The 11,380-nt window shown below is 43.7% G+C and overlaps 2 protein-coding genes across 2 annotated transcripts; one reads left to right on the top strand and one right to left on the bottom strand.

Annotated features, from left to right (window-relative positions):
- The first annotated feature begins 31 nt into the window (after positions 1-31).
- Positions 32-790, top strand: LOC128310004 (uncharacterized). Its single transcript, XM_053046530.1, has one exon. It carries the CDS (start codon positions 123-125, stop codon positions 687-689), a length of 567 nt encoding a protein of 188 aa, XP_052902490.1. The 5' UTR covers positions 32-122; the 3' UTR covers positions 690-790.
- A 26-nt stretch (positions 791-816) lies between these two features.
- On the bottom strand, positions 817-1,725 carry LOC128310002 (eukaryotic translation initiation factor 3 subunit K). The gene is made up of 2 exons (XM_053046529.1): positions 1,569-1,725; positions 817-1,473 (listed from the first exon to the last, which is right to left on the bottom strand). The coding sequence occupies exons 1-2, from the start codon at positions 1,637-1,639 to the stop codon at positions 879-881; spliced, it is 666 nt and encodes a 221-aa protein (XP_052902489.1). The 5' UTR covers positions 1,640-1,725; the 3' UTR covers positions 817-878.
- Positions 1,726-11,380: the final 9,655 nt, after the last annotated feature.

An 11,380-nucleotide genomic window follows, 5' to 3' on the forward strand; every position in this document is an offset into this window, starting at 1 on the left:
AACCGGTTACGTCACAGCTGTCACAACACAACCTGGTTCGCATGCTGCTGGTAAAAAGTTGGGACGGGACTATCGTTACAATTTGCATAATTTTCAATCACAACGCAGCCGAATAAACGAAAATGATTGCTTTACGGACAGTTTGCCAGTTTTCCCGTGTAAATTCCATCACCCGACACATCACAACGAATGTGGTGAGACATGCAGAAGCTGCAGTTGCGTCCTCCGGAGCTGAAAAGCTTACGATACCGGTCCCGGAGGGCACGGATAAGCCGGCTGACCCGAAGCTGGTGTCTATCGTGGACAGTATCGCCAAACTGAACCTGCTGGAAGTGTCCGAACTGAGCACGTTGCTGAAGCGAAAGCTGAACCTGCCCGATACGGCGATGATGCCAGCCGGATTCGGTGCATTTGCTGGTGGTGCTGCACCGGCTGCCGTTGAAGAGGAGGAAGCTGCCCCGAAAGTGGTCAAAACGACGTTCAAGGTGAAGCTGGTCAAGTTTGACGAGAAACAGAAGGTAGCGCTGATTAAGGAGGTGAAAAATCTGCTCGAGGGCATGAACTTGGTGCAGGCGAAAAAGTTTGTCGAAAGTGCACCGACTGTTGTTAAGGATGATATTCCGAAGGACGAGGCGGAAAAGCTGAAGGAAGCGTTTACCAAGGTGGGAGCGGTGATTGAGATAGAGTGAAGTGGTGGGAAGACATGTTTGTAATTAGCATTTAAGCCATTTTAGTTGAAGTAGGATCAAAATAAACAAACAATCCACATTACAACGTTCTGCCGCGGAGAATCATGAACAAGTCATTAGCATTGAGAAGACTGTAAGGTATTGTTTATTTCATCTTCGCGAGACATTCCCGGCACACGTTACACCAACTTACAAGCAATTGGCCATCAATGGTGCTAGATTATCAAACTCAATCTTCTCGGTAATGTGTTTCGTTTTAATCTTGTCCTCCTGGGTAGCGATCGTGATCAGACCACCCTCCTCCTTCCAGCCGTAGCGCTTCAACCACCCCCGCAATACGTTCTCCTCGACATTACCCAACAGTCGCATCAAGTATCCGCGATCGATCGTCTGGAAGGTGATGCCCACAACATGACAGACAAATTTTCTGATCGAATCGGTAAAGCCGTTGATTTTCTCGAAGGTTTCCGGAATCTTACTAACACGGTCCCAGAACAGCGAGAAGTCACACTTTTCCAGAATATTTGCCAGATAGATGATCTCCTTTACCGTATCGTCGGTCATCTGTGCTGGCAGCAGCAAACATTTGCACAGCACAAAATCCGTGTGTGGGAAGTTGGTCAGGGCTTTCAGCAGAATGATGTACGTAATGTTGAGGTTCAGCAAGTGTGGATTGAACTGGTACAGCTTCAGGCAGGCCAGATTTGCCTCCAGATCGTACTGGTTCTCGCGGGCCTGCTCCTCTACGTAAGCCTCGATCACTTTCAGGTGTTCCGGATTGTATCTGAAAACCAAGGGCGTATAGGGAAGGTAACAAGCAACGTAAACAAAACGAGCGTGCAGGTTATGGTTGCACTTAATTTGGCGAACTACACCTACCGTTCGATACTTTTCAGCATTTCCTGAATCGGCATCACCTTGCCATCTTCCATTTTCACGTAATGCACCATGTTTGTGGTGAAATTAGAAGGGTTTTTGTTGAAAAATACGGAATTTACAAGCTTTCCACACCGGACGGCGAACGCAACAAAACGCGAGAAGGTGACGTTTCTGTGACAGCACTGCTTAACGAAAGCTAAACGAACAAACTTAACGAAGATATTTAAAAGGTACGAGAGTCCCCAATCGACACGATAGCTTTTTAGAAGCCGTTAAGCAGGTGTTAAATAGACTATTTTGCCGGTATAGCAGTTGAAAAAAAGATTTGAAAACTTTGAGAACATCATAAACAAGTCATTGTATGAAATGAAGGCATGTCTCCTTACATATAGACCTACAGAGCAGAGCATAGGGTTCCTTCGGTGTAATGAAATACTCGGCCACACCTGCGGTAGAATAGGTAATTACGCATTTAATTGAACACATGTAGATTAATTCTTTCTTATTTGCTTGATACTTCACCTGTTCACCTGACGCCTCAGTTATTAACTACTCGGTTATTTTTGTAGACGAAGTGGATTGCACCACAACAAGTAACCGTTTTCTGAAACAATAACCTGAGGGTATTTCTTTCGACCTGACATCTTCGTGGGTGTGACGCAAATGCAAATTAGAGGATTATGTTAATAGTAGCTCAACTATGAAAATCAATTAGCTGCACTAAACAATAAACACGAAGATTTGCACGGGAGAAGGAGAAAACGTGGCTACGCCCTAGACGGACAGTTACCTTTGATGGCGCAGAAAACAGCAAAGCTTTGGGGTTCAAATATTCTCTCCAGCTAAGGGCTGCCTACTAAAGGGCTAATGCTCATCAATCAACATGCTTCCAGGATTATTTCCCGGAGTAAATCTGATAGGGTGTATAGCAGGCTGACTTATGGTTGAAATTATAGAAATCGATAATGATAATTGAGCCGAAAGCTGACCTAATTACAATTCACCAGGCTGATAAGAAATGGTACCGTGAACGAACGTTCTTCGAAAGCATCGAAATAATGATTGGATAGAATTAAAGGATACTGGAGATATTACGTGCATATGGACAGTAATCAGATAAAGCAAAGAAAAACATGATCTAACGTACTCATAATCTTCCCCTTTATTGAATGCTAATTCTGCGTCCTAATCCATAGAAACAAGCTGAAAATCCTTTATACTTGTATACCGATGCAACGTTAATCCAAGTTTCAACTATATCCTATATTGGATCTCGTCTGGATGTGGTCAATGTTTCTTGTTTTGCTAGTGCTGTTGATGATACTACAGGAAATTCATCTCTCATTCCTAAAGGTTCCTCTCTCCGGGGACACAACCATCGTCGGGTTACTATCAGCTGAAGGATATTATTTTTTGCGGCTTCGATCGGGCTTATGTGCGAAACTTTTAATCCCGTATTCTAATGAAAGCTCCTAGCTACTTCCATCAGGCAAAGCCATGTATGTAGGTGATGGTGTGGAGTTGTTTTTCTCTGGTACAAAATCTCGTGTGTGTGAAGCTAGTCGTAAAGTGATATTCCCCCCTTTTGTCGATTAAATATATGGAGTTGGTACATTAAAAAATGGATACAACGTAACGCTGTAATGCTGTAAGGAACGGCCGTCCAGGGTAGGAAAAGCTTACGACGAATGGGGGTCTAGTTATCGGCAGGGTAAGAACCAGACATCCATCGGGTATAGCTTTCGGTGTTTATCGACTTGGATGTCGAAAAACTTTTGTTTTACAGTATCATCATCATCATCATCATCATCATCACCATCTCATCACTAGCATGGGGAGTTTATTGCTCTGGAGTTTGGTCCTGTTGGCATCATCCATAAAAAAGCTGGAATGCCAGCGGTGTTTTACAGCACTTAATATATTTACATTTTTTTTTGTAAAATGTTGCCGAAGGGCCTCAGGATTTCCGATCGACACGGTAAAACGAGCATTAACAGCATAGGTATCGGGTAACTAAACCGAAAGCCTTAAAGCTGAAAGGCCTCTGACTAAGTATGCGATACTCTAGCTTTAAACTTTTCCATTAAACAGCTTCTCAAGGCACATTGTGGGGATATATTCTAGCTAGTGATGATTCCCGAAGAAAACCTTTCAGACAGTTTCATTTGGGTATTAAATTCTGTAACCACATCATCGCCACAAGTTACAACATGTGAAAGCTTAGACTTTTGCTTAGTCTATTAGATGGAGCGGCCTGCAAAAAACCTTAGTCTCTGTCCACTAATCTATACAATTTTGCACATGTGCCGGTAGAGCAGCTTCGACGTTACCATGGATACAGGTTTATTGGATTAGTTGCCCGTCGAACACTTCATGCTGTCCGTTTAAAGGTTCATATAGGATGTGACACATTTCCACCAAAACTTTACCTCACGGTACCTCCATATGAAGAGCTTCTGTTTAAGCACAATTGACAACGGAGGTTAATTGACTCAAATACTTCACAAAGAATCTATCTAGCCGCATGCACAGCAGTGTTGCAGCTGAATGCGGCATCCTCGTGATCGATTAGCGCTAGTGCACCTTTCCTTGGGGAAACACATGATGCCTCCGCAACAGCAACATCAGTTAATAACTTTCGTCAAGTGGTTTTACCATATGGACAGCCATATTAATAACGATCGGTTGTTGCCCGGGTGAGACCATTTCGTTCGAAAAAGGGAACGCTTCACTGCATAACCTTTTCCTTTCGGTGCAAAAGGGACGAAATCCCGCATACGTAAACTTCCAAAACGTAGTCATCCGTTAAACGCTCACCATCTGCATTCGTAGCTTTCGGCGTGCCTGTGCTCCTAGGAGCTTGCCATACACTGACCCTACTGTCGGGGAAAAGTTTTCCAACCGAAAATTGGATTGTATACCTTTCGCTCCGTTTCCGGCTCTGTGAGGCTATCTGTGTGCAGCATCGGGCTGCTTACATCACAGACATTCGATTTTATCCGTACAGCACGTAAATAGGTCGGGAATCCTTCGAGTGCCACAGCGCGCCGAGTAGGTAATAGTTTTCGGGAAGGGATACGAGAGATACTTTGGAGAATTGCTTTCTACACACACCCGTAGACGTTTCGCCAAATATACACCAAAACCCGGTAAAGTGTTGCAAGCGGTATCGACATACACTACGCTGGCCCTTTATCGTGGCCCGCTGCATTTACCTAAGGCACGAGTTGGTTGGTGTGCTAGCATAAATTAGTGGCGTTCGGGTTGATGGATGTTTTCTAAATGGTGCAGGAAAAATAGTTTAAAAAAACAGGTGCGAAAGCATGTAGGCAGCGGTAGGATCGGTTGTGAAGCAATCGTTGCATTGGTGTTGGTATTGGGTGCAACAAGTGCTCGTCGGATTGTTAGTTTGTGTTTGATGATGAGTTTTTGTTGAGTAAAGTGTAAGCAGCCGGACTGTCAGTAGCAAACAATGTAGTAAATTAATTACTAAACATTCCACCGAATAACTACAAAGTTATAAGACTTTTTTAATAGAAAATACATCAATCATTGTATTTTACTGTTCAGGAATCCCGCTTGAATAGAAAACGCTACACGAGTTGCATAATTCCCTTATTTTCCAGAAAAAAAAATCGTTTTATTATATTTCTTGTGCTGCCAGGTAGAATACCCCCTTGGGTCGTTACTAAGGGATGTCGTAACTAAGGGAGCCACGCAGCAGTAAGGAGTTGGAGTTTTCAGCAGTGTCATTTGCGTGGATGAAAAAAAAAGTCGCAAGGTAACAATTCAAATTTATATTTAAAATTTAAAAAGAATTTAAAACAAATATGCATAATTTGATTCACAGTACGTAAAACATTCCATCGCCGGTAAATGACACTTCTTAATAAGCTCAACATTGTTACGCCAGTGTAAAAGCTTTCCATGAAAAGCGGCGATAATTATTGCTCATCGACCGTCCGTATACATTCCAGGCCATGCACATTCCATCGAATGCAGCCGGGAAAAATGTGCCTTTTATCTACCATTTTCCGTACGAATGAATGCACCCCGGTCCCCGGACATTCAGCGCCGGATGACGATACTTTGATGTTGGCGACAGCCGTACATAGCGCTGGGTTTGCAATTTCGCATTGCAATCATCATTTGTTGCGCGTGCATATGTTGCACCAATTAATAAGCAGTTCTCAAATGCAGATGGGCTCCCAATCATTACTATGCGTGTGTGTTTTTGCTTTCTTTTGGTACAGAAATATTCGCCATTCCGGTTTCCGCGTGCTGCTTACTTGCAGGTGTAATCATTTATACATCTGCCCTGTTGATTCGTGGAATGATCTTTTATACCAGTGAACCTGATTATGGCAACGCAATGCATCGTAATAATTTGGCGTGAAATAATACGCTGACGCACGTTAGCTCACACGCATTCGACTGGATTGTAGAATTTTGCATCGAGATAGCAAACATTTGTAGCATGTCACAGCCAAAAACAGCATTAGGCAGAAGCGCAAAGCTGAGGCAAACAGTTAATCAGTGGCCGCCACCGAGCGTTAGTGGATATCATTAACCGGGTCGGAAAGCTTGTTATGTGGAGTGGTAAGCTAAGCATAACTTGGTGCATAGAATATGCATCGAACGATATCCCCGGTGCGCTGATGCTGTGCGGTGTTGCATCGGTGGCGATAGCATTAATTACAGCTGACCGTAAGCGAATGTTAATTTGCGCACTGGCAATTGCATTGCATTAGTTTCGGTTGCATTAACTTAATTTAAAGGCATTTCGGTTCGTACCATCGGTACGACCGGCGGAAAGTGGTAATAATGGAAACAAGCGGGGGATATGTTTGCTGTCCCGAACTGACACCGTGCGGCGATCGGGATGCATTATTTGTCCTGGCGCTGATTTGAATGCCATATTTGTTAGCCAATCATCAAAATAAAGTATGCCAGGTTGATGTGGATGAACGTGATATGCTTGATATGACACCCAGTACACGTGCTTATAGTGCACTCTGTCAACCTTATTTGACAGCTGTCAAACTATCGTACTACTTAAAATCAAATTGTTTGAGTGTAAGCAATCTCCTTAGCAATAACAGACTGTTCCTTACAAGGGAACGTCGACGTAATGTCGATGTTTCGCTACTAACACCATGTGACAACTATCATCAGACAAAATCCTCTATTTTGACATCTAAATACCAATTGTTTACAAATGATATCATCGATAGCAGCAACAAGCTAACAACCCGTTCCATCCATGCCGCGTACCATCCGCGTGTGCGATAATGATATTAATTCATAGCCACAAATTAGAGTAATTAATTTATAAATCTACCCACACAAGCTGACTGTTGGGGAGCTTGGGGGCAGTTTGCGTGGGTATGGTTTCTATTCTATTGTTGTACAGTTTGTCATCGATTGTGATACTCGTGCCACGTGGTGTGTAGTAATGGAGCTGATCGGGGGAAAGGACAAAGTGGATAAATCTGTTCAGACTAAATTGTATAATTATTCTACAATCCATATCGATATTCACGATTGTGATCTAACGTGATTGCTTTAAAGCTTCGTTATCCACCTAGGCATTGTAAGCGAACGGATCGGGGGAGGAGATGCCGGGACAAAAGCTCCGATACGATGCGGTGTGGCGATAATCAGCACATTAAGTTTATTATACATTGCTCAATATTGTTTTATTGGACACTATCAAACGATCGATTAAAATAGCTTACAGATTGCAAACTCATTAGTGAGTGCAGGTGTTGAATCGGCGAACAAGATGTAACTTATTACATGGACATATTATTGCTTTAAAACTACTGCCAGACGTTCTGTTCGATAATAATTAAAGTGCCCATATTTGTTACTGTCCACTGATTGCTGCTTCAAACAAGCGGTCCCTTGCATTGCGGTCCCTTTTACTTACTTGAGCACGTTTACTTCCGGTCAACAATTGTGCAAAAAAAAAAAATGGAAGTAAAAATACAACATTTCCACACTTTTTCCTTTGCGTTTTCATTATTGCACAATTACGGACAAACCTGATTTACGAAGAACCATTACTCGCCGGAAGCATACACGACTCGCCCGCAGACCGTACCTAAAAACACCAGGAATGGAGACTACGATTGTGATTTGCTATTCTTTCTTGGTCGCATGGACGTTCATCTTTTCCCGCTTCACTTTATTGTCCAGCGGGAGAAAGAAGGCTCCAGAGGCTAGGGGCGAGAGGATCTAGCTTTTCAGTTTCATAAATCCAATCCAAGTATGATCTGCTGAAAGTTATGTACGTGGAATTACTGCTCGGTACGTTGGTGTACGCTGACCGCACCATGGGACGGGATGGCGAGGCCACAAGAATCCATTTGCCACACCGTCGAAGCAAACAAGCGCCTGACAGCTTTGTTCGATGTTATGATTGCACGTGGAGTCTCTGTTGAAGTAATGCTTTTATTGCAACCATCTTCGTGCTGGTCGCTGTGCGAAAGATGCCACCTAGGGCAATAGCGTACAGCATACAGTGCAAGTGGCGAATGGAAGGAAGAAATCTATGTACGATCACGATTCCACAATCGAGAAATTATCGAAAAAATATAAATTGCACAGCCGGAGCTATTTATGGACACACGATTGGAGAAGAGAGTAGCTGCAATTGCATTGCAGCATGCAATGTGAGTGGAACACGGAGGAAACTAATAAAGCGTACATCTTTACTGGACGTTCACCGTGTTCACAGGATGGAGACATTTCATACGCGATATTGCTGGAGGTCAGCTGTGTGAGGTCAGCTAAAGGTGTTCCTATTTTACTGCCGATGTCCTGCAGTCAAGTTCGCTTCCTGGTACGGTTGTATCCGGCAGGAGGCAATCACGATATTATGTTGGCATTGCCAATTTGCGTAACGACCGTCTGACCTCGTAGGCAGGTTCACGAGGCCTCCGATTCTGTACCGCTATTTATGCAGCTGCGTTTGGTGCATCACATGCCGGAGAGGTTTTGGGCCAAAAGGTTTACTACCAGGAAATCGATTGGGTGAGCGTTATTACCTAGATAATTAATGGATACTTTACCAACACATTCCACATTCTCCACTATAATAACATATTACAATGTTAAAACACTTATCGTTTGATAGTATTTGCTAATGTCGACTTGCGCATGCTGAAAGTCGACTTAAGTCGATATTAGAAGAGATTGAGTATAGTACATTGAAGGGGATAAGGGGTTTTTCAACAAGTTTTTTTTGGAAACGGAGGAGTTCTACAGAGTTGAGAATATCTTAATCGTGGTAGTATCGATGGGATCCAGCTTAAGTAACTGTCTAAGTAACACAGCTGTATGGAATTGAATTTTTTTGTATCTAAAAGATTGAATAAATCTCCCAACACCCGTGAACATTTCAGATTAACGTAGCACAATGATAGTTGATTGTATGTAACATGTCTCAAGCTCCTGTACACTAACAGCATAGTAGCCATAGGTGAATTCCCCAACGTCACTCTGACTGTTCCCATTTTCAAGCACAATCCGTTCAAAGGAATACACGAAGAAACTAAAAAGCCTAGAATTAAAACCTGCCCACAATGAAGATGTTTATCGCGTCCAACGCGCGAACAACCCACGGAACAGAGTGCACCCAGCACCGATCAGCTCACTTCCGATGGGGCCATTTACCTTCTCCATCCGGAACTTGCAATTCCGGGTTCCGGGAAAATGGCTGTACCAAAGGTCGAGTAAGCTTTCATCGCTTCCCGCATTCTGTTTCCTGCTTCCATTTGTGTTCAATTTCCGCTTCCGCTTTGGCCGGCGGCGGTTTTTGCACAAAGCGGATCGGGATACGATAGGATTGTGGGGTCCGGTATCATTGTGAACTTTGTTCCAGGAATGACGGAGCCTCGTATGCCCACGGAAGGTAGCTGAAATTGTAGGTAGCATTTTTATGAAGGTATGGTCAGATCCTATTTCTAATGGCCGTTCAACGTCACTCGCTAGAAGCTCGTTCTATTACTGATTGCTTAAAGCACAATGATTCACAAGGCACTTTTGCTCACGGACAACAAGCACACCGTGCTTAAAGCAGCAGTAAGCATTAGATATTCGCGTTGGCAGACTGCAAGTGAGTGAAACCCATGGAAAGAAAACGAATAAATAACCCGTCGGTGGTGCATTGTTTTCCTACGACACTTGCCAAGAATCGGTGGGTGAGTTTCGGTTGGCTCATCTCCAGCCGGTGGAGTAACTTGCAAATTGAAAGTTACGGTTCTTGTGCCTGCGGGTGAACCTCGTGGGATTACTGCGGAACACTGCGGGTGATCGACGGGAAACCGTTCCAGCGGATTCAGCTGATTGGATGACGGAAATGGAACAAGAGCACCACGTCATGCGTGTACGTGCCATGGATGGCCATTATCTGTGATTGCAAGAATAAATAGTTCTGGACGTAGTGCTTTCCAATGGCCAGGCCGGGCTGTTAGTGTAACTACCCGTATAAACAAACGGGGAACCAGAGTATGTTTTCGCCAACAGTTACTTCTTATATTTCTACGGTAGATCTTACCGCGTACGGGTCAAAATTTGGCTTGTTTCAACAGTTTTAAACCGTCTGGTTTTTCTTGTTTCCTGCCCGGCGAACCATCATCCGAGCACATCAGATTGCAACGGGGAGTCATGTTTGTTCTCGTTAAGCATTATGTAAAATGCATCCTAGGCGCCAAACTACCGGTTCCCATCTTGCGACCGTTCCCTAACTTTCTTTTTCCAACAATTCAGAGCTGGCAAGTTGCAATTTGCAATCTACTGGTCCTTCCCATTGCACTGCTCAGGGTGCCTTTTAAGCGCTCTTGTGTATCCAATCGAACTATCCCGGTGCCTTCGTTTGAATGGTTCGGAAAGGCATCAACGGGATTTCTTTTTCCCGGCAACAAGTAGCGTACTAATGGACGGAGTAGTGACGGTTGGTACAACACAAACACGATCGACTGGACACGCCGGAGGGTAGAGAATATGGAAATTTTTCCAAGTTACCTGTGGAAAGGCAGCTTCTACAGGCTTCATATTCTCCGTTGAATGTTTGTTTTCACTTCCGAAAGAGTAATGGGTGGGACGGTAGGAAACGTTTTATTTGAAACTTCAGTACACCGTTCATGGTGTAATATTACACTAGCAGGACCAGTTCCAAGAATGATTGTACTTGTTCCATTGTTTATGCTCACTGCTCCGAGACGTTGTTAGCCGCTGTTGGTTTGTTGTTGACACTTACGAGGATTTAGAGGCAAAAAAGGCACACGCCTTTAGTCTTGGAACACTGAAAGCACCGTACACACAGCAAGCTTTTATTAGAATCAATCATTGTAAAACCTGGAAGGAAATTGGAGTGCACGCATGGCAACGATTGAAGATGAAAAGTTTTTCATTGAATGTCAATAACTTGCATGGGTTGAAGCAAGTTCGTTTGATGTAAAAGCTTATTTTTTTGCTGCCTTTGCTGCAACCGTAAGGGATATAAACGACACTTCGATACTGCTCGGCACTGCACCGAAAGATAAACGGAAATACCCAATGTTGTGATCCAACCTGGCCGAGCTGATTAGACCAGTTGCTCGCCGTTGACAGTCAAGCTGTCAACGTGTCGATGTATAGGTGAAGGATCAGCTCGGCAGGTCAATGGGCCCTACACCAAAAAAGGGAATGGCGCAAATCCGCTTGGTGCGATCGGTCGGTGTGCGCGCGCGAGTCTAATTTTATAAGTTATATTAAATATATGTAGTAACGTGTACCTTGTGTTATCGGAATGTTACTAGTAACGT

Source organism: Anopheles moucheti, chromosome 2 (genome assembly GCF_943734755.1).
Source record: "Anopheles moucheti chromosome 2, idAnoMoucSN_F20_07, whole genome shotgun sequence".
NCBI classification, from domain to species: Eukaryota; Metazoa; Arthropoda; class Insecta; order Diptera; family Culicidae; genus Anopheles; species Anopheles moucheti.

Excerpts from the sequence above, each read along its gene's own strand:
- LOC128310004 (XM_053046530.1), top strand. The coding sequence starts at position 123 with ATGATTGCTTTACGGACAGTTTGCCAGTTTTCCCGTGTAAATTCCATC.
- LOC128310002 (XM_053046529.1), bottom strand. The coding sequence starts at position 1,639 with ATGGTGCATTACGTGAAAATGGAAGATGGCAAGGTGATGCCGATTCAG. Across the intron at positions 1,474-1,568 it reads ATGCTGAAAAGTATCGAACG|ATACAATCCGGAACACCTGA; the intron begins GTAGGTGTAGTT and ends CTTGGTTTTCAG.